Source organism: Chrysemys picta, chromosome 2, assembly GCF_011386835.1.
Source record: "Chrysemys picta bellii isolate R12L10 chromosome 2, ASM1138683v2, whole genome shotgun sequence".
NCBI classification, from domain to species: domain Eukaryota; kingdom Metazoa; phylum Chordata; order Testudines; family Emydidae; genus Chrysemys; species Chrysemys picta.
This window is the reverse complement of record NC_088792.1, coordinates 242,268,637-242,291,583: the sequence shown is the minus strand read 5'-3', so window position 1 is coordinate 242,291,583 and position 22,947 is coordinate 242,268,637. Positions and strand designations below refer to the sequence as shown.

Sequence of the window (22,947 nt, the reverse complement as noted above, 5' to 3'; positions counted from 1 at the left end):
AAGTTTAGAGAAAAACAACAAAAAGGACAATTATATCTTTAAAATACTTCCCTGAGGTATTTCAGTGATTACCAGACTATTGGTATTATTTGAGTTAATATTACTGATTGTAACATTTTGTTTGGGTTTGCTGTGATTGTAACACAAAATGGACCCCAGTCTGCATCCCTTATGTTGAGCAATAGTGACTCATAGTATTGTTCTCATTAAAGTAAATAGGCAAAACTCTGCTTTCAGTTAAACTGGTATAACTCCACTGATTTCAGTGGAATTATCCTGAATTTACCCCAGTGTAACTGAGATTCAAAATGTCATTTTCTCTATTCTCCTATTGACTAAGCCCTGGTCTACACTAGGCGTTTATGTCGAAGTTAGCGCCGTTACATCGAATTAACCCTGCACTCGTCCACACCGCGAAGCTATTTAGTTCGACATAGAGGTCTCTTTAATTCGACTTCTGTACTCCTCCCCGACGAGGGGAGTAGTGCTAAATTCGACATGGCCATGTCGAATTAGGCTAGGTGTGGATGGAAATCGACGCTAATCGCTCCAGGAGCTATCCCACAGTGCACCACTCTGTTGACGCTCTGGACAGCAGTACGAGCTCGGATGCTCTGACCAGCCACACAGGAAAAGCCCCGGGAAAATTTGAATTTGAATTCCTTTTCCTGTCTGGCCAGTTTGAATCTCATTTCCTGTCTGGACATCGTGGCGAGCTCAGCAGCACTGGCAACGATGCAGAGCTCTCCAGCAGTGATGGCCGTGCAATCTCAGAATAGAAAGAGGGCCCCAGCATGGACTGATCGGGAAGTCTTGGATCTGATCGCTGTGTGGGGCGATGAGTCCGTGCTTTCCGAGCTGCGCTCCAAGAAACAGAATGCAAAGATCTACGAGAAGATCTCTAAAGACATGTCAGAGAGAGGATACAGCCGGGATGCAACGCAGTGCCGCGTGAAAATCAAGGAGCTGAGACAAGGCTACCAGAAGACCAAAGAGGCAAACGGACGCTCCGGATCCCATCCCCAGACATCCCGTTTCTACGAGGCACTGCATTCCATCCTAGGTGCGGCCGCCACCACTACCCCACCACTGACCGTGGACTCTGAGGATGGGATATTGTCCACGGCCGGTTCCTCGGACATGTTAGCGGACGGGGAAGATGAGGAAGGAGATGAGGAGGACGAGGCAGTCGACAGCGCTTACAACGCTGATTTCCCCGACAGCCAGGATCTCTTCATCACCCTTACAGAGATCCCCTACCAACCGTCCCCAGCCGTTAACCCGGACACAGAATCTGGGGAAGGATCAGCCAGTAAGTGTTTTAAACATCTAAACATTTATTTTTAACAGAACAGGAATATTAAGAATAACAAAAATGGGTTTCACATGATTAGTTTGCCCTAGGCGCTTAACGTTTCAGTCCTGGGCAGTGCAACTATTGAAAAAAAATCTAACAATGTCCGGTTTAGCATGATTGTCCTGCCCAAGCCGCTCCACTGTTTAGTCACTGCTAGTGCAGCTAGAGTAAAATGCGGTCTATATGTCCGGGGATAGAGCAGAAATCCTCCTGGGACATCTCGATGAAGCTCTCCTGGAGGTAATTGGAAAGCCGTTGCATCAGGTTCCTGGGGAGAGCGGCCTTATTGGGTCCTCCGTAGTATGACACGTTGCCGCGCCACGAGACAATCAAGTACTCGGGAATCATTGCTCTGCACAGCAGGGCGGCATACGGCCCTGGTCTTTGGAGGCTTTCCCGAAGCATTCTTTCTTTCTCGCTGTCTGAGATCCTCATCAGGGTGATGTCGCTCATGGTGACCTGTTTTGAATTAGGTAGGGGAATGTTAGTGTTGGGACTGCTTGCCCGTTACAGAACTGTAACCGCTGGTTTGCAGCCACGCGGTGGAGGTGGGAGAGGGGCAGCCTACAGGGATCGTTCCAGGGGACAGCCGCGAGGGGGTGGGACAGGGGCAGAGTTCCTGCTTGCCGGATTGCTGGCAGCAGGGACTGACATTGCTTTCAATGTGAAATGAGGCCATTGCTAATATTAAAGTTTTAAGCTGCCACAAGTCTACGGCTTACCATGTCTGCCTGCTACAGAAATTCCGGTGTCCTGCCCCGCTTCTCAAATGTGCTGTGCAAGACCCCAGGCACTGAATGCGAAGGCCGAGAATTCGACCTTGTGCTGAGTGCGCATGTGATAGGTGCTGTGCATGGTCTTGTTCACAGAGAAAGACTATGTTCTTTGTTCACAACTACATTTATCTTTCTGAGGAATTCACTCCCTTTTTCCCATTCCCACAGCCACATCTGCGACTGTCTCACAACCTAGCCTGGCATCACACTCCCAGAGGCTAGCGCAGATTAGGCGTAGGAAGAAGAGGACACGGGAGGACATGTTCTCGGAGCTTATGGGCTGCTCCCGAGCCCAGGCAGCACAGCAGACCCAGTGGCGGGAGAACTTGTCCCAAATGCACCAAGCAAACATGGATCGGGAGGAGAGGTGGCAGCAGGAAGACCAGCAGGCGACTCAAACGCTGCTTGGACTACTGAGGGAGCAAACGGACACGCTCCGGCGCCTTGTGGATGTTCTGCAGGAACGGAGGCAGGAGGACAGTGCCCCGCTGCAGTCTATCTCTAACTGCCCTCCCCCGCCACCAAGTCCCATACCCACCTCACCCAAAGTCCAAAGAAGGAGGGGCGGCAGAGTCCGTGCTAACTCTCACTCCACCCCTGCAGAGAGCTCTAGTAGTAGAAGGCTCTCATTCCCCAAAATTTGACAAGTTCTTTCCTTCCCGCCTGACACAAGCCCCCGTCCAAGTTTCACCTCCCAGTTCCATGTGTAGTTGATAATAAAAAATACGTTTCTGTTAATTTCTGTTTCCATCATGTTCTTTTGGAGGAGGAGGGGAAAAGGGGTTGGTAATTGGACAGGACAGTCACCTTTGGCAGGGTACATAGGCGGGGGCAGGTACAGCAGCAGGGCACATACACAGTGCAGTGACTAGTTACCCTGGTCAGTCTGGGAGGTGGTTTTCATGTTATGTGGTGGGGGGTGGGTTGCTCTGTGACTTTGTGGCGGGGGAGGGCAGTTACAGATCTTAAGCGGCGGTCCTTATCCTGGATCACAGAGCCACGCAGCAGGGGATCTGTAACCGTCCTCCCCCTGCCACAAAGTCACATAGCCCCCCCATACACACAGTCCCGATCAGGAGGGGTGACAGGCTCCGTTGAAACAACCAGCCCACCACAGCGGAGCCTGTCAATCCTTGAGTTTAGAAGCTTCATTTGCGTCACTACACTACACCCGCTCCCCACCACAGTCTGCGTCCCAGTTTTAAAACATTCCCGCGAAAACAGTAATAAAGACAACAAAGTAGAAGTGATTTTATTTCTATTGTTGGAAGGGGGTGAAGGGGGAATGTAACTGGAGAGGATAGTCAACATTAACTGGGTAAAGAAACGGGGGCACGTTCAGCTTCTCTGTACACAAACTTAAAAGTCACAGGTTACCCTGCTCACTCAGGAACCTAGCTTTCAAAGCCTCCCGGATGCATAGCGCGTCCCGCTGGTCTCTTCTAATCACCCGGCTGTCTGGCTGGGCGTAATCAGAAGCCAGGCTATTTGCCTCAACCTCCCCCCCCGCCATAAAGGTCTCCCCCTTGCTCTCACAGAGATTGTGGAGCACACAGCAAGCTGCTATAACAATGGGGATATTGGTTTCGCTGAGATCACAGCGAGTCAGTAAGCTTCTCCATCTCCCCTTGAGACGGCCAAAAGCACACTCCACCACCATTTTGCACTTGCTCAGACGGTAGTTGAAGAGTTCTTTTTCACTGTCCAGGGTGCCAGTATAGGGCTTCATGAGCCAGGGCATTAGCGGGTAGGCTGGGTCCCCGAGGATGACTATAGGCATCTCCACATCCCCAACAGTTATTTTGTGGTCCGGGAAGTAAATACCTTGCTGCAGCCGTCTAAACAGACCAGAGTTCCTGAAAACACGAGCGTCATGAACCTTGCCCGGCCATCCGACATAGATGTTCGTAAAACGTCCCCTGTGGTCCACCAGTGCTTGCAGCACCATAGAAAAGTAGCCCTTTCTGTTAATGTACTGGCTGGCCTGGTGGTCCGGTCCCAGGATAGGGATGTGAGTTCCATCTATGGCCCCACCGCAGTTTGGGAATCCCATCGCTGCGAAGCCATCTATGATCGCCTCCACGTTTCCCAGGGTCACTACCTTTGGCAGCAGTACATCAACGATTGCCTTGGCTACTTGCATCACAACAACCCCCACGGTAGATTTGCCCATGCCAAAATGGTTTGCGACTGACCGGTAGCTGTCTGGCGTTGCAAGCTTCCAGAGGGCTATGGCCACTCGCTTCTGGACAGTCAGGGCTGCTCGCATCCGGGTGTCATTGCGCTTCAGGGCAGGGGACAGCAACTCACAAAGTTCAAGGAAAGTTCCCTTCCGCATGCGAAAGTTTCGCAGCCACTGGGATTCATCCCAGACCTGCAGCACTATGCGGTCCCACCACTCAGTGCTTGTTTCCTGGGCCCAGAATCGCCGTTCCACGGCATCAACATGACCCATTGCCACCGTGATGTCCTCGGCGCTGGGTCCCGTGCTTTCTGAGAGGTCTGTGCTACTCTCAGACTTCAGGCCCTCACCGCGGTGCCGTAGCCTCCTTGCCTGACTTATCTGCATCTGCCTCAGGGGAAGGTGGATGATAAGCTGCGAGGCGTTGAGAGCGGCCACAACTGCAGCGATGGTCGCAGCGGGCTCCATGCTCGCAGTGCTGTGGCATCCGCGCTGTCACTGACTAGAAAAGTGCGCGAACTGATTTCCCGCCGGCGCTTTCAGGGAGGGAGGGCGGGAGTGATGGATGGATGACGACAGTTACCCAAAAGCACCCTCAACACATTTTTTTTACCCAGAAGGCATTTGCGGCTCCACCCAGAATTCCAATGGGCAGCGGGGACTGCGGGAACTGTGGGATAGCTGCCCACAGTGCACCGCTTCCAATGTCGACGCTTTCCCCGTTAGTGTGGACTCACAAAGTCGAATTACTGTCCTTAGTGTGGACACACACGTTCGACTTTGCAATATCGATTCCAAAAATTCGATTTAAGTAAAATTGAACTACTCTCGTAGTGTAGACATACCCTTAGTTACCACACAGACAAGCGGAGCCTGGTGCACACTCTCCCTCACATATATTTAAAGGGTATCTCTCCCTTTTTATAACTGACCCTTACCTGAAGCCAGTCTGGTTACAGTCTTTGGGTCTTCTCCCATTTTCTTCATTGTGAGGTCTCCATCAATTACTCTCCACCCCTCCATCACATGCAGCCAGTATCATCAGGTCTAGTCCAAAGCTCATTGAACTATAATGGAAGTCTTTCCATTTACTTCAGTATGCTTTGGATCAGGTTCCATGGACAATGGTTGAAAGGACAGGACATAAAGTCATCGTTAGAAATGCTGTCAGTTTTGTTCAATGAAACATCAAGTACTGTAGGACAAGCATGGTAGTGCAAGTCACATCTCTGTAGTTCAGTATTTTGAAACATACTGCGTCAGAGCTCCACTTACTTGGATGAGATCTTTCTCCTGGCAACATGTTCTAAATGTGGCTACTTCTAAGCAATCCAGCCAGTAAGACTTCCCTTTTTAACTCTAGATGTGCCTTATGACTTAGCTACAAGACATGTCTCTCTTGCATGAAATATTTTCTGAGTATATCTCATATAAAGATGTGGATTCCTCTTCCCTGTTATGAGTGTCATCTGAACTGGTTCTCTGGAACTGTGAACAGTCCTATCATGAGAACTGAGAACAAGGTGGCACTTTCTTTCGAGAAGTAGCAGTCACACCAGTGGCTAATATAGCTTAAGTGTATTAAAACACATTTGAGTAGCACATAAGAGAAATAATGAATCTATTTTGTTTGAAAAGAAACATGATTTTATTAAGAAATTAAATACTGAATTCCCCTACAGCCTCTGTGAGAATGGATTATTCCAACTTCAAGCATGTGGAGAATGCTTGAGAGATTGAGGAATGGAACGATCCTATTGACCGAAAGTGAAACAAAACAATTGATAATCTAATGTAAGGTTTCAAATATTGGCAATATATAAAACATTCACCTGTCTGGAATACAGTTTGGATAGGACATTCACTGGCATGTAAACTTTTCCATAAGGTAACAACAAACTGCTTTGAGATAGTAACAGATACAGATGAAATAACTGTGCTAATCTATGGCATCACAGAGAGTGCTTGTTTGAAAAAAGGGATTAACAAGTGGGTCTAATTTACAGTTTATCAATTGATCTGATATTTGACATATTTGCACTTTTTAGCAATTACGGTGAAATAGTGCATGAACAGAACAGAACTATTACTTTGCCTTTCAATATTATCCCTACTAGTAAACATAATTATCTTAAACTATGAATATAATGAAAAGTAATGAAAAATACCATACAACATGATTGATAGTAAGTCTTTGATCATAACATGACTGTATCTGAGTTAAGCTATAAACATAGAAATGCAATATCAACTGACTTTAAATATGATAAACAGTAAAACATGCTAATCATAAAAATAGCTTTTACAAATATACATTTGTATACAGTGTCTCTCACGCCTGCTAAATATGTCCTTCATATTATTATCATACAGTACCTTGGCCTTTAAGACATCAAAATTAAAAACAAATAATACCAATAATTAGCCAGAGAAAAACACATTTACAATCTAAACCATAAAAATCTGACAGTTGTACAGCTTAGAACATATAAGAAATGAAATTTCTAAGGTTTGAACAATAATGTCCATTTTAATAAGTAAAGTGAGTTTTCATACAAATTGAATCAAAGGTGTTGCTAGCCAGTAAGAAACCGCAGTTCACATTTCTGTGGGGGAGTGGAAAGGGGAAGTCACAGTTTCTCTTCTCAGCCTCCAAGGGGCTCACACATGACACCTCATCACTTGATCTGTAGAAACTGAAAAATGAAACGTTTGCTTTAATATGAAAACATGGGCTTTGTTTCAGCAGCACATGAAAAAGGCGTCAGGATAAACTGTAGGGGAAAGGGACCAGGACAGCGTTATTTGCATTTCATGGTCAAATCAACCATCTGACGTTGACACTTAATTGATTAAGTTTTTAGGCTAAAAGGAATGTCATGTAACTGCTACAATGGAAAGCCTGTACCATAAATACCCCTACATTAGAATGCACTACCCAGAATTAACTACACTGATTCAAGTCACAACCCAACTCCTTGGTGAAGTATACCTCTCATCAGGACTTTATATTTGTAATAACAGGGAAAGGAAGCATTTATCCCAGCTACTTCGTGAGATAATGTAGAATGCATTGACCTGCATACTTACATTTATTCCAAATACACTGCATATGGCTCTCTATGTTTTGGGTTTCATTCTCCAACTTTTTCCCATGCCATTTATGTTGATCATGTGCTTTAACACTGTGTGTGGGGGGGGAGCGGGGGAAGGAGGGGCGGGAGTTCTTATTATCTGGTTCATGAATCTTTTCCCAGTTGCTTTCTAATGGTTTTAATATTATTATTGTGTGCATGCATTAGGCCTATCCTCTTTATTAAGGATTAGATCTTATTTGTTTTAATTAAATACCATCACTTTTTGGCTCCTATTGTGGCTTTTTCAGCATCACTGTTTTAGAGTGGGAATGTAGTGGAACTTCCTAAGGGCATTATGCCTGCAGATACCTGCCTCTGCAGACACTAGGGTCCTGGTATAAATACCCACTGAAGGTTATGGGAAGCTTTTCATTGACTTCAAATGGTCATTGGATCAGGCCCTATGGGAGCACTGAGCCATTAAACAGCTGCAACACCCATTAAAAGAGAACAGCAAGCGCTCCCATCTACAAGGGTTGGACGATAGAAGTCTCCTCAACTATGCAGAAAATTTTGATAAAAACCAAGAATTTTTCATTTTTATTGAAATTTTCAGCAGAAATTTTTGAATATTCATTGAAAAACCAAAAATCTGAAAACCATTTTTTAAAGTTTTTGTCAAATAAAACTGAAACATTTTGACCAAAACCTGAAAAATTTCAGACAAAAACTGAATATTTTTCAGCCAACTCAGGTTTACAGTAGAAAAGTTTCAGGGTTTTGGGTTTTCTATTGAAAAATAAAATTTTTTAAAGAAAAGAAGGTGCTTCCTGCAAAGATTTTATGTTGTATTGAAAAAACACAATTTTCTGTTGAAAAGATCAGATGGAATTTTTTTGACCAGTCCCACTCCCAACAGCACTGGCCCAAGTCTTCTTAGAGCTGTGCAGCACTCCGGAGACATTATACATTTTCACTCCCCCCTTACTGTCAGGGAGCACCAGCATTCTGGCTGTACCCAGCACAGGTAGACAGGGCTATGGTGGAGGGTCCCCATGCCCTCCCATCCTTGTACAAGAGCACCTACCATCTGCTGCTCCATTTTAGGTTAAAATTATATTTAAAAATATTATTCTCCACACGCATAGAGAAGTTTTTCATATCTCCCTATTTTTAGCACTGTATCCCTGGACAGACTTAACTACATGAAAAGGATTTTCAATCCTCCCCTTAAGTCAGAGAGAAGCCTAATGGTTGTTAAGTAGGTATTCATCTTGTGAGAGGAAAAAAGCCTGCGGTTCCACTGTGCACCCCATTAGCTCTAGAGACAGTTCTCTTTTTCTAGCCTTTTCTTCACCTTTGCGTCGCTGCTACATTGTATATGCAAAAGACAATAATTATCCAAGGAAGAAGAGAGACAGATTTTCAAATTATTTATTGAAGCTTTTTCCTTGCCATAAACCTTCCAGGCATTTACCTGTCGCTAGTAATAAAAAGCTTCATTAGGTTACTATTATGAAGCAGTGCTGCTAACCATCTGGATCCAAATTGTGAATGTTGCTTTGCTGTCAGTTAGAAACAATGGTAAAAATTCACCAGTCCCACAAGCAAAAAATCTTGTGTTTTCTTTCAGTACATGGACTTGTTATTTGTCTCTTGTTTTAAAAGGCTGGGAAGAAAGGTTAAAATGTTAGATATTCAAGCTTCTATTTTCTCCAGAATGACAGTCACCCAGGGCTATGATTAATCTAGTGTAATATAATACTAATTTTATTCTACTTCTTTCTGCTGAATAGTGTGTAATTTATCTACTGGCTTTATGGTAGCTCTGATGATATTAAAAACACTCATGATGATTAATGTTTTTTTTTAAATCTGTTCATTTCCTTCCAGTTACATATAAAAAAACCCACCCTGACACAATAGAGAGGAAAATGAATTACATTCAAGCAAGCACTATGGCTTTCATTTGGTGTGGTTATAAGGGAACATATCAACCCAAAAAGCAAGGTTCAAACATATTGCATTAAAAATTGGATAACCCAACTGAACATATAGCAGCTGCAGTCATAAATAATATCAGACAAACAGTAAATACTGTCCTAGTTGTGATAACATCCCTTGGGAAAATGAAAAGTTGTTATGGACTATTTATTCATTCATTTGCCACCTGAAATAATTTGCTATTCTTTTTCTATATTGTTGACTTTTTGAGCATTGGATACTGGAGGGACTCTGGTCAGTCATGTACTGTATCTTAGTTTTCCAGAACTACTGTTGCTCCTACAGTTCCAATATGAGCCCTTTGGCTTTTGTACATGACCTATCCCAAACCATATCCAATTAATTTAAACTTTACATTGCTATAATATCATGTACAGATTTGCAAGACCTAAATTAAATGTTAAAGCCAAAATGCATGTCAGAGCTGATTTGCATGGTAGGATATACTGGCTCCAAAGTTTCCCAAACTATACTCAGCTAAAAACTATGGAATCAATCATAGGGAGTTGAGACTCCACAAGCTTCACTCTGATTCTTCCGGGGATAGCATTTAGTGAGTTAGCCCCTGACCTTCCAGTAAAGATATAGATTCCACTCCTTAAATCCATGGATCTCTGTGAATCTGTCAGAAGCTAGACACATTTGTGTGGAACTTTACCTTCACACTGTCACTTGTCCTCCTTCTGCTCCTGGTTCTCTGCTACCCTTGAACATTAAGAGCTATGCTGCAAAACTGTCTTCCAAGGAGCTTTTTTGGAAGCAGGCAGCATTAAAATATGATTTATAGCAGCATTGATTGCAAAGCCTGTCTAAGAGCTGCACTGAATCAGTGAATCTGTTGGGTGTAGTGGCCACCCCCCATCCCCAGCACCGTTTGGGGCTGTACTGGTCATCTCTTTTTTCTGTAGCAGAGCAGGTGTTTGCGGTCATTTTGCACTGCTTTATCTCCTGCTCCCCCAGCTCCTTTTTGGTTTGACTTTCTGCTGATAGAGGTCTGGAGTCTTGGTTTCTGCTGGCAGAACTGTGAACAAATCCTGCACTCTTTCTGCACTAACTTACTATGTTGTATCCCACAGGCTTAGGGGGTGGGAGAATACAGTGGGGGGAGACCAGTCAGCACGACCTCCCCAGTTCCCTCCAAAAGTGTGGAGTTCCTCTCTAGTGCGGGTCCCACAGGCCCGAGGGAAAGGCATGGTGCAGAAGCTGCACTCCCTCTTCTGTGCCCATCCTTCAAGCCTCGACCTGTAAGTGCAAGCTTCTCTGTGAATTCATAATCGCTGAGCATATGCCTTTCTTTAGAGAGTGTTAAAAGTGTGACATGAGAAAAAGACTGCAAAGATGTTCACAATTAAGCTAATATGGGACATGTCTTCCACCATCTAGTCAGGCACAATGGGCGCATTCAGAAAGTGAATAGAGGGTAGGATTGCCAGGTGTCCAGTTTCCAGTCGAAAAGGGCACCGGACAGTGTCGGGTCAGAAACACTGACCGGATGCCCAAAGTCTGGTTACCACCTGTAGGGGTGCTGGAACAATGGGGGCCAAGCAGGTGTCGCCCACCGCAGTGCAGCACTTGGCTGCTGAGGGAGCCAGGGGGCAGAATGCTGTGATCATCTCCCAGCCTGGTTTTGCAGGCAGCAGGTGAGTCCTGGGGGACGGGAGGAGAGGAGAAGGGGCAGGCCAGCTCAGTTCAGCTCCCTGCCTCTCTCTCACGTTCCTGGGCCCCCTCTCTTCAGCCCACAGATCCACCTGTCCAATCCCTGGGGCTCGCTCCGGTCTTCCCAGGAGCAGGTCCCAGGATGTGAAGCCACCGTCCTCGCTGAGCAGCTGTGACTCGCCTGGTTGCTGCGGGGAATGTGGGGAGTCTCTGGGAGCCCTGCGGGGCTGCAGGACTCTGGGCAGCTCAGGAAGGCAGCTAAGACCTGGTGGAGTGGTGGACAGTGCTGCTCACGTTGTGGGGCAGGCATGCAATAGAACAAACATCTCAAACATATCTCATTCTAGTAATAATCTTCAATCTATAATTTTCTTCAAAGTTAAAGTGAATTTGAAATTAGGCAAAAATTAGTTATTTTTAGTAAAAGTCATGGACGGGTCACAGGCAGTAAACAAAAATTCACGGCCCGTGACCTGTCCATGACTTTTACTATATACTCCTGACTAAAACTTGGAGGGGGGGAGGGGCGCGCAGGTGCTGGGGGTGTGTGTATCCCGGGTGTTAGGAAGGAGAGGCAGGCGGCGGCGCATGGCCCGGGACCCCCACTGGTGCTGGGGGTGGGGGGCTGGCAAGGCCGGCACGCTCCCTACCTGGCTCCGTGCCTCCCCCCTCCAAAGCAGCAGCAGAGTTTGGGTGTGGGAGGGAGCAGGGGCACAGGAGGGGGTGAGGCAGGGTCTGGGTGGCACTTACCTGAGAACCGCGGCCAATGGGAGCTGTGGGGGCAGTGCCTACAGGCACACCGGCTGCTGCAGAAGTCACGGAGGTCACGGAAATTCACAGCATCCATGACTTCCATGACCTCTGAGACAAACTCACAGCCTTATGATTTATATAGAGTCACAGAATCTTGCTTTGCCGGATGCATCAAAAGGCACCTCATGATTATAATGATTACCAACGGGCTACACAGCATCTTGCCCAGGTATTTAAAAAATACAAAATCACAAATGAAGATACCAAGTTTTATTGGTGATTTAATGGCAGTTTTCTATGGATACCATGAACTTCAAAAGCCAAACTTAGTTGCTATGAGTAAGATAATGTGAAAAGACTCAATTACAGGCTCAGTATTGTCATATGTAACACAGTATGTAGAAAGTGACAAATTGATGGAAGTTTCTAACGTAAACTCTTTTATAGCAAGGTTGAGAGAGAATATTGACTGCATATACTGAATAGGAAGGATTATGCAGTTTGTTAAATATTGATAAAGGAAAATTAAACGAAGAATATGTATTTTCTTTACATTTACCCTCATATGATGAAACCCAATGAACACAGTGTACACTCTGTCAATCATACAGTAAGTAGTGCTGCAAACACCCCTTTATCTGTTCAGTGAACACAAGCATCATTGCTGCTAAGTGTCAGTACACACAAAATGGGTGTTTACTCCCTGAGGAAAGCAAATATTTGTCTTTTCAAATCTACTTTTTATACTGAAATGTTGTGTTCATTTTACTTGCACGTGGTTGTTCTATCACCAGTCATGAGTAAAAATGAGATAGTGTGAGACCCATCACCATCTTTATAATGAGAATGGCAATACTGGGTCAGACCAATGGTCCATCTATCCCAGTATTCTGTCTGCTGACTGTGACCAGTGCCAGATGCTTCAGAGGGTATGAACAGAACAGGGCCATTATCAAGTGATCCATCACCTTTCATCCAGTTCCAGCATCTGGCAGTCAAAGGCTTAGAGACACTCAGAGCATGGGGTTGCATCCTTGAACATCTTGGATAATAGCCAGTGATGGACTTGTCCTCCATGAACTTATGTAATTCTTTTTTGAAGCCTGTTATACTTTTGGCCTTCACAACATTCCCTGGCAATGAGTTCCAAAGGTTGACTGTGCATTGGGTGAAGAAGTAGTACTTCCTTTTGTTTGTTTTAAACCTGCTATTAATTTCATCAGGTGACCCATGGGTCCTGTGTTATTTGAAGGGGTAAATAACACTTCCTAATTCACTTTCACTACACCATTCATGATTTTATACTCCTCTAACTTATTACCTCTTAGTCATCTCTTTTCCAAGCTGAACAGTCCCAGTCTTTTTAATCTCTCCTCATATGGAAGCTGTTCCATACCCCTAATCATTTTTGTTGCCCTTCTCTGTACTTTTTCCAATCTATCTTTTTTGAGATGGGGCAACCAGAACTGCATGCAGTATTCAAGGTGTGGGCATACCATGGATTTATATAGTTGCATTATTATATTTACTGTCTTCTTATCTAGCTTTTTTGATTGCCGCTGCACATTGAGCATATGTTTTCAGACAACTATCCACAATGACTCCAAGATCTCTTTCTTGTGTGGTAACAGCAAATTTAGACCCCATAATTTTGTATGTATAGTTGGGATTATGTTTTCCAATGTGCATTGCTTTGCATTTATCAACACTGAATTTCATCTGCCATTTTGTTGCCCAGTCACCCAATTTTGTGAGATCCCTTTGTAACTCTTCGCAGTCTGCTTTGGACTTAACTATCTTGAGTAATTTTTGTATCATCTGAAAACTTGGCCACTGTTTACCCCTTTTTCCAGATCCCTTATGAATATGTTGAATAGCACTGGTCCCAGTTCTGATCCTTTGGGGACACTGCTATTTACCACTCTCCATTCTAAAAAGCTGACCATTTATTCCTGCCATTTGTTTCCTGATTTTTAAGTAGTTACTGATCCATGAGAGTACCTTCCCTTTTAGCTCATGGTAGCTTACTTTGCTTAAGAGCCTTTGGTGAGGAACCTTGTCAAAGACTTTCTGAAAGTCCAAGTACACTATATCCACTGGATCACCCTTGCCCATGTTTGTTGATCCCCTCAGAGAATTCTAATAGATTGGCGAGGCATGATTTCCTTTCACAAAAGCCGTGTTGACTCTTCCCCACCAAATCATGTTCCTCTATGTGTCTGATAATTCTGTTCTTTACTATACTTTCAACCAATTTGCTTGGAACTGAAGTTAGGCTTACTGACCTGGAATTGTCAGGTTAGTTCCTGGAGCCTTTTTAAAAAAAATGGCATTTTTTTAGCTATCCTCTTGGCATCTGGTTTAGCAAGATGGGGATATTATTTTCCATCCATTTGCACACAGAAATATTTTAGCAAATGGTACCTTAACATCTTTGCTGAAAAGAGTCCTATGAAAACTTCCACACTTATAAAACCCTAAGCAGTAGCTTGGTGATCTAAACCTCAGGTTCGAAATAGTGTATCCAGTTCCCCGAGAAAACAGATTCATGGTCAGCTCAGTGCTTCATCTTCCCCAGCTATCTACCATGCAATTTGCTGCCTGTGGCTCTTTTGCATAATACCTTAATAACTGAGGCTTGGTCTGTTTTGTACAGATCCTGTGGTTCTTTATATCGATATAGGGGTTTGCCCCATTGTCTTTGGCCAATTTTTCTGGTATCTAGTAAATATCTTTGGCAATACACATGAGATTTAGGCCTGCATTTCATTTAGCTATGATGTCTAAATAGTTTCTATAGTTATTTTTGAGTCACCTCTTTCTTTATGTCTGAATGCACTAACCATGGGCCAGATCCTTGGCTAGTATAAATTGACATATCTCCATTGACTTCAGAGCAGCTACACGAGCTGAGGATCTGGCCCACAGTCTAGAAAACATGGATTTGTGTTTCACTACTTGTGATATCAATATAATGTACATAAATTACTACATTTTTCTATTCTTTTTTTTTAATTCAGAGGTTTTTTTTCCCTGAGTGAAGTCAAGAAGCAGGAGACATAAGAGTTATCTGGCACAGACCAAAATCAGTGCAGTATGGGCTCAATTCTGCAATGTGCTAACTAAGTGCCCTCAACTCCCTCTGAAACAAGTTGAAGTGAAGAATGCTCTGCACATGCCAGGATCCAGCTCTATGGAGCAGTAACTGTGCAGATGCCCCTGTGTTTCTTGAACCCCAAACATGAGCAAATATCATGACAAATGCTGAGAGGTGCTGCGACTTGCGCTGAAGGCAATGGTAATCCCATTTCAGCACCTCTCAGGATCTGGCCCAACCAGCTCACTTTTAAGCATGAGCCCTGATAATGCTAATGGTGCAGATGAGATGTTTTGGGGATTCAGAGTGCTGTCAAAAATTTATAAAAGAAAATTTTAACTGCTATAACCTCTGCTTGATATGTGGAGTGAGGATTCCCCAGTGTGAACCAGTAATCCAATTAGCATTAATGCTAAAGGCAAGAATTCCTGCCCTACCAGTGCCAAGGGAGCAGGACTGAACGGAGGGTTTAAACTTTAAAGAATTGCTGAAAATCCTACTCTAAGGCCACTCAACATGACTAAACTTTTAATTTTATTTTTTAATGTTTGACTAATGTATGGTTTTAGGAAAGTGAAAGACTGAGAGAACTCATTTTAATTAAGGAAACATCTGTTAAACTTGCCTAGTTTTGTTGCCAAAATCAAGGAAGAAAAGGAAATGTAGCCAATAGTAGACATTGTAGGTAATGTAAAGAGCAAGGCAAAACCAAATGGTAGGAGAAGAAAAGGGGTGTTAATGGGAACAAGTAGTTGAAAGAGTCTGGAATGATGTTACAGAGTCCACGATCGGCCCAGGGGAAAGGAGAAGGAATGAACGGGGAGGAAGAGGGACGGGACAGTAACAGTAATGAGTACTAGGAAGGTATTGCAAGTGTTAGTGATATGGTCCTGAATGAGGGCAATGAAAAAAAAAAAAAAAAAAGAGAGGGAAGTAGATTGTTTTGACACTTGCCTTGGAAAAGGGTGGGTTTGAGAGTGTGATCCTGGTGGACAGAGAAGAGAATTAATGGCATGAAAGAGCAATCAAGGCTTACCAGAACATTTGGAAATGAGAAGAAAAGCAGGACATAATTGTAATAGTACGTTTTAAATAGCTTCTCTTAGGCTCTTTCCCCATTAATACTTATTTTACCTGTACATGACAGTGCATAATAGCATCTATCAATTTTATTCTATGAGATTTTCAAGAGATTTTTCTTTTAAAAATAAATGACAAAATCTGAAATGCTGGATTAAGGATTTATTGTGCTATGTAAATGTAGAATCACTGGGTGCACTCACTTAACTCTCTGTTCTCACCTTCTTCAGCTCCCCCCTTCACAGTGTGTGTGCCTCCATTCCTCTCTCCTTATTACAAATGCAGCCTTCTTCCTCCTCTACACAGTTTTCAGCTTTTGTATCTTATTAATGATAATTTGATTAGCTCTGGCAATGTGCTAGATATTTTTCAGAATTTAGAATAAAATTTGATCTTTGTAACAGTAGCTACTGGAGTCAGTGTATCCTGACCTTTGTCATGTGACATGGGATTTGACTTTATTATCCTGAACCAGATCATTACCCACCCAAACATACTTATACTCTAAGAACCCAAACTTGCTCTCATTGAAGTTAATGGTAAAAAATCCCATTGAATTCAGTGGGAGCAGGGTTGGGTTCTAAGATAAATTTATACTGCCTTCAGTACTTGGAAGAGTCTTCCATTTATTGCCTGACAATACCTCTCTCCTTCAAACACACGTCTTTTGGGAACTGACCCATCTTTCCCTCATAACTAATAATTTCTATAGAGAACTTTACTGGCCAGAACACGGTTACTTGGTTTGTATTTAAAGGAATTAGATTGCTACCATTTTAATAATTATTATTTCCATTTTCTGAGGTCCATAAGTGGCTGCACACTGATGCATTCAATCTGACTTTCACATTATGGTGTTAGCCAGTCATAAAAACATTTAAACAACATTTATATTTTCTCAGAAAATAAGACCTTTTGGTAAAAATGGGTCAGTAACTGCAGTGTCTTTGGGACGGCTATAGAAAGGAATAAAATAACATTTATATTTTTTGTCAATTTATACAGAAAAAAGAACAGCTACCTTTTGACTTTTCAGCATTTGCCCCACTTTACTTCCACAAAGATGCTCTTTGACTTACAGACATGGTTTGAAGGAAAATGTTCCCTCTGATGGTTTTATTATTCACCATTCTTGACTCTGAAGCATTCTGATAAAGACTGTGAAATAAATGTTTTCCAAGGGAACTAAAGCTATTTACTTTCAAAGTCTGGCACACCAGGAAAAATGTATGCTATATGGTGGCTGCTCAGCTGCAGTTAAATCAAAGAATTGCAGGATTGGGTTGATAGGTTTAATCCTTAGTTCAATGCACAGCCCAAGTGGCGTGGCTGTGTCCTTAGGAACTTCTCAGTGTTAGGCAGAAACTTCTACTGAGACTGCAGAGCAATTGCATGGTCCCCTGACACTGCTTCTCCATGTCAGGGCTGGAGATACTTTTGTTATACCAATCCCCCTCTCCATGAGGGTGGGGAAGAACGTCCACAGATAGGCAGCGGAAAAATTCAAAAACATCTTTGGGTCTGATCCAATGCCTAATGAAGTCAACTGAAATACTTACAATGCTGTAAATCAAGAATAACTCCACTGAAATCAAAGAAGTTACACCAGTGTGAACGTAGTGAGTACAGAATTGGGTCTATTTAAAATAATTTTTTCCTAATATTAGCAAATTATTTAAAGTTTCTGTAATCTTCCTGATTTAAAGTTATAAACTCAGAACCTATTTTTCATGAGCACAGAAAAATCTAGTTTGAAATTTATGTTGGATTTTTGCAGTTAAAAAGTGTTAACTGCCTAGTTCTGTACAACACTTAGGATTTGATTCTGCTCTCATTAGTTGCACACCGGTGTATTTCCACTGACTCCTATGAAGTTACTCCTGATTTATATCAGGAGAAGAATCAGCAAAATCAGGCCAGTGGTATCAGACATTAAAGTCAAGTTACATCAGAAATGTATTTTGCCTATTCAGTGTAGTATTTTGTGTGCGTGCATCCAAGAAAAATATGTGACCTGACCTGACAGTTGGTCTATGCTATGAAAGAGACAAGATATGAGAGACAAGGTGGGTGAGGTAATATCTTTTATTGGACCAACTTCTTAAAAGCTTGCCTCTCTCACCAACAGAAGTTGGTCCAATAAAAGATATTACCTCACCCACCTTGTCTCTCATATCCTGGGACCAACATGGCTACAACTACAAATAGTTGGCCTATGTCATGAGACTATTATGTGTCTGAATCAATCTGCCACAGTAACAATTGTGGGTGTAATAGTAATAGATGTTTTTTTTTTTAAATCATGTTTTTGGTAGTTTTAAAAATGGGCAATTAAAAATAAATATTTTCATCTCTTAAAATACTGAAGGTTAGAAACCATTTGTTATTTTTTAAAAAACTTAAGGTAAAAATAGAGACCTGTCAAAAAGCCAAAACAAAGTGTCTGAAGAAACTTACTCGGCAATGATGAATCTGCTGGTGACTACCTGGCAAGCTAACAAACAGCATAAGAAGATAACTGAGCTATCCTTCTCAAATCACCATCCACTGAAGAGCCAAAAAAGAGCTAGGCACAAGCTATTTAGACAACTCAGCACAGTACAGCAGTCGTCAGAAATGCTTTTACTTATCAAATATATTGTCAAACTATCATCCATGCTAATATTTCAAAAAAGGCTCATAGCTAAAACACTGTCAGGCTACAGTTTCTGTTAACATTTGGTATACAAGAATTTTCCCCAAAGCAGGCTTTATTTATTGACAGTATATCTAGTAATTAAGAGTATTTTTATTTTGGATTGCCATAGCATGGTGTTGGGTTTTAGCAGTTTATTCATACTTTTTAGAAATGGTCTAAATACTAGTAGGTTGTACCAAGTTCTTTTATTACTCTTCTCTGGAAAAACTCTAATTCAACCTTAACTGTAAATGTCTTTTCTCAGAAATGGTGTGTCCGATTTAACCACTGCAGAACACATATGACTTGTGACTTCAATGGGACTCATATCCTGCAGTGGGAGAATAGGGCCCAGTATATCTCCTGATTCTGTTACACATGGGTGGGCTCTTCACTGGAAGCCACTAGTGACGATTTGATTTCAGAGGAACATACTTCAAAAAGAGATTAGATGCTAAAGGGTCTGATTTTTTTCCTCATTGAATTTCTGGCATTAATTTTATAAACTCAGGGCCTGATGCCATACTGGTGTAAATCAGCATAGCTTCAATGACTTCAACAGATTACACCGCTTGACTGCTGAGAATCTGGCCCACACAGATTTAAAACAGGAGTAACTTTAGTGTTGTCAAGAGAAGTATAAGTGAGTGGAGAATCAGGTTCTGAGAACTCAGACTAGCTCATACCTAATTATCTCTTTGCAGACCATGCTATAATGTAAATGATCGTTGAAAATTCAGGAGAGCCAGGATTGTTGGTATAGTATTTCTGAGAAAAGAAATTAAAAGGCAAGGACAATTTTTTCTGTCTTCTTGAAGCGTATACCTGTTAGTTCCACTGGTAAAGACTTCTTAACATTTTTTCCTCCAACCCAGAAAAATTTAGTTTTTATGACATCTTGGGGGTTCCTCTTGACAAAGTTTGTAATTATCCAGCATACACTACTTGGTAAAGGTGTGTTTTTCATATGTGCATGCTGGAAGCAAGTATACACGTGCACAGTTTTGCATGTTGTGGCAAAGTTCCTCCTCTACCTTAGTGGGTCCTGTGCTTATTGGCAGATTTGCTCACCTCAGTAATCTTCCCTTCTGGTGGAACCCACAGTCTGGGTCAACTCCTCCTGTGTCTGATCAGGAGTTGGGAGGTTTGGGGGGAACCCGGGCCCACCCTCTACTCCGGGTTCCAGCCCAGGGCCCTGTGGATTGCAGCTGTCTATAGTGCCTCCTGTAACAGCTGCATGACAGCTACAACTCCCTGGGCTACTTCCCCAGGGCCTCCTCCAAACACCTTCTTTATCCTCACCACAGGACCTTCCTCCTGGTGTCTAATAATGCTTGTACTCCTCAGTCCTCCAGCACCACTCCCACTCAGCTCCTTACACCTCTTGCTCCCAGCTCCTCACACATACACCTCACTGACTAACTGGGAGGCTTTTAACTAGTTCCAGCCAGCCCTTGATTGGCTTCAGATGTTCCAATCAATGTAGCTATCTCCACTGCCTTCTAGAAGGATCTTAATTGGCCCCAGGTGTCTTGATTAACCTGGAGCAACTGCCATTTGGTTACTATGGTACCAGGGATTTGTTTAGCCTGGGGCTAACATACCTGTTCCTCACTACTTTACTGTAGCCATCTGGCCTTGCCCCATCACAATGTGCACCAGTGAAGACTATGAACTGAAAATAATATGCATACACATTGAATCAGCAGCACAGTTGGAAATAGAATCAAACAGAACCCTGACTAGAACTGAGTGAATTTATGTTTGGTGGCTCAACTGAAAAATCCCCAGAAATTTGTTTCAGGCTGATCCAAAATAGAATTCTCCAGTTTTTCTCACTGAAAGGAAAACAAAAACAAAACAACAACTCCAAATTGGTCTGGGTCGAACTAAATGCATCATTCACCCAGGAATTATTTTTTTTTGGTTTTTGCTTCATTTTTGTGTTTACCAGTAAAACAATAAATCTAGCTAAATTTCTAGGTAAATCCTTGTTTTGAAATGAGAAGTTGAACAGTTTTGTTTAGAAAATTTTGAAACACAATATTTTGACTTTTCAAAATAATTTTTAATTTTTTTTCCTGCCCAAAACTATTTGCTGAATTTGACCCAAATTTGTGGATAATTTTGGTCAACCCAAAATCACGTTTCAGCTAATACATTATTCATCTGAAAAGTTTTGCCCACTTCTATTCCTGACTCCCAGCTCCCTGCTTGAATCACTAGATCTGAACAATAGAATAGCCCACACTCATATACTCAGCCTTTTAAGTCTCTAGAAGCATGTAGTTTAGCCATATAAGTTATGCATATTGTTTTAAAAATTGATGTTGGGAAAGAGTTTTGTTGTTGAATACTAAATAGCAGAGCAGGTAAAGAGCAGTAAATATGTGAAAGATGATGGGCAAGTTCATCTGCCTGTTTAGTATTTTTTCAAATGTGCAATTTTAGGTATCCAGAAAAATAACTGAATTGATAAATAGACATGAAGTAAGTGATGGAAATCTTGTTGTACAAATTCCTAAAGCTATAGTGGATTTAGGTGTTAAAAAAAAATCATGTTACAATCAGTGAGAGTAACATGCTTAAAACCCTGCACTATGCTTAGGAAGTCTACCTCTGAGTAACTGCCAGAGAAATATGGGATGGCAAGGCCTTTCCAATGACTCATTTATACAACAATGTGAACAATAAACAAGTCTACTGTGATACTGCATATATTAAATATAAAAAAGGGCATGTCAGAAAGTTTCTTGCAATTTCTGATTTCATGACATGCTTTTATTACTTTTTCCATTTTTTCAGTCACAGGTTATTAGATTCACTGCAGCTTTAGAAGGTACAACACATTAGTATCTGTCAGGTATGCTTCTGCTAATGACTTTTTTAGCTTGCTCAAATATAAGTGTCGTGCACTGATATTCATCAAGTGAATGCAACCTTTTACCTATTCATTTGTCTTAGGCATGAAGAACTCCATGTTTTCACTGCTATTGAGAAAAAGCTCACTGAAGTCCAAAGTGTTCAGTACACCAGGGAAATTGTCCAACAGTGTTTCTGTTGATATTAAAACATTCAGACTCATCAAAACAAGATTTTGGCCCAGCATCACTTCAGCAGATACAATAGTTGAACCTTCGACTTGATGGTATAGTTTCTTCTGTGGAAACTAGTACAATGGGAAAATGTGCAATGTACAAAACATATTGCAAGCTACTAATCTTGGAAAGCCAAATCCAGTTAACTCTATTGATTAGAGTGCAATTACTCTGGCTTATTTTGATGCAACTCAGAGCAGAATTTGGCTCGTAATCTTTAAAGCAAAACTGGTATTAGAAATCCAACTTAGATGACGGAAATGTGAAATACGTTAGATAACATTCATCATGCTTTGCTTGAGATATGTAAATACAGGACTTACTACAGCAATACTTGCTTGTGTAAGATGTGTTTGGTTCAGTAGAATGATCCTTTTATTTCTTTTCAGTACAGTTTATTTTACTACGGCTGGGTCTACACTACCTGCCTGAAACGGCGGGTAGAAATCAACCTCTCGGGGATCGATTTATCGCGTCCCAACGGGATGCGACAATCGATCCCCAAATCGACGCTCTTACTCCACCAGCGGAGGTGGGAGTAAGCGCGGTCGACGGGAAGCCGCAGAGGTCGATTTTGCCGCCGTCCCTACAGCAGGGTAAGTCGGCTGCGATACGTCGAATTCAGCTACGCTATTCGCGTAGCTGAATTTGCATATCTTAAATCGACCCGACCTCCCCCCCCCCCCCCCCCCCGTAGTGAAGATGTAGCCTACCTAAACATAAGAACATAAAAGCTGCCATACTGGGTCAGACCAAAGGTCCATCTAGCCCTGTATCCTGTCTTCTGACAGTGGCCAATGCCAGGTGCCCCAGAGGGAATGAACAGAACAGGTAATCATCAAGTGATCCATCCTCTGTTGCCCATCCCAGCTGATCCATCAGTTGATCCATCCCAGCTTCTGGCAAACAGAGGCTAGTGACACCATCTCTGCCCATTCTGGCTAAGAGCCATTGATGGGCCTATCCTCCATGAACTTATCTAGTTCTTTTTTGAACCCTGTTATAGTCTTGGCCTTCACAGCATCCTCTGGCAAGGAGTTCCACAGGTTGACTGTGTGTTGTGTGAAAAAATATTTCCTTTTGTTTGCTGCCTATTAATTTCATTTGGTGACCCCTAGTTCTTGTGTTATGAGAAGGAGTAAATAACACTTCCTTATTTACTTTCTCCACACCAGTCATGATTTTAGAGA

The 22,947-nt window shown here is 42.5% G+C and overlaps 2 protein-coding genes across 31 annotated transcripts in view; one reads left to right on the top strand and one right to left on the bottom strand.

The window, feature by feature from the left end:
• The first annotated feature begins 544 nt into the window (after positions 1-544).
• Positions 545-2,862, top strand: LOC135981756 (uncharacterized). Its single transcript, XM_065585819.1, has 2 exons — positions 545-1,312; positions 2,302-2,862. Exons 1-2 carry the CDS (start codon positions 736-738, stop codon positions 2,775-2,777), a joined length of 1,053 nt encoding a protein of 350 aa, XP_065441891.1. The 5' UTR covers positions 545-735; the 3' UTR covers positions 2,778-2,862.
• Positions 2,863-5,939: 3,077 nt separating this feature from the next.
• Positions 5,940-22,947, bottom strand: part of RALYL (RALY RNA binding protein like) — a 598,747-nt gene continuing 581,739 nt past the window's right edge. For all 30 annotated transcript variants that reach the window (XM_008165316.4, XM_042844602.2, XM_065585828.1 and 27 more), the window contains one exon: positions 5,940-7,011. In XM_008165316.4, coding sequence (XP_008163538.1) covers positions 6,994-7,011 — 18 coding nt within the window. In that variant the 3' untranslated portion in view covers positions 5,940-6,993. The remainder of the gene's footprint in view (positions 7,012-22,947) is intronic.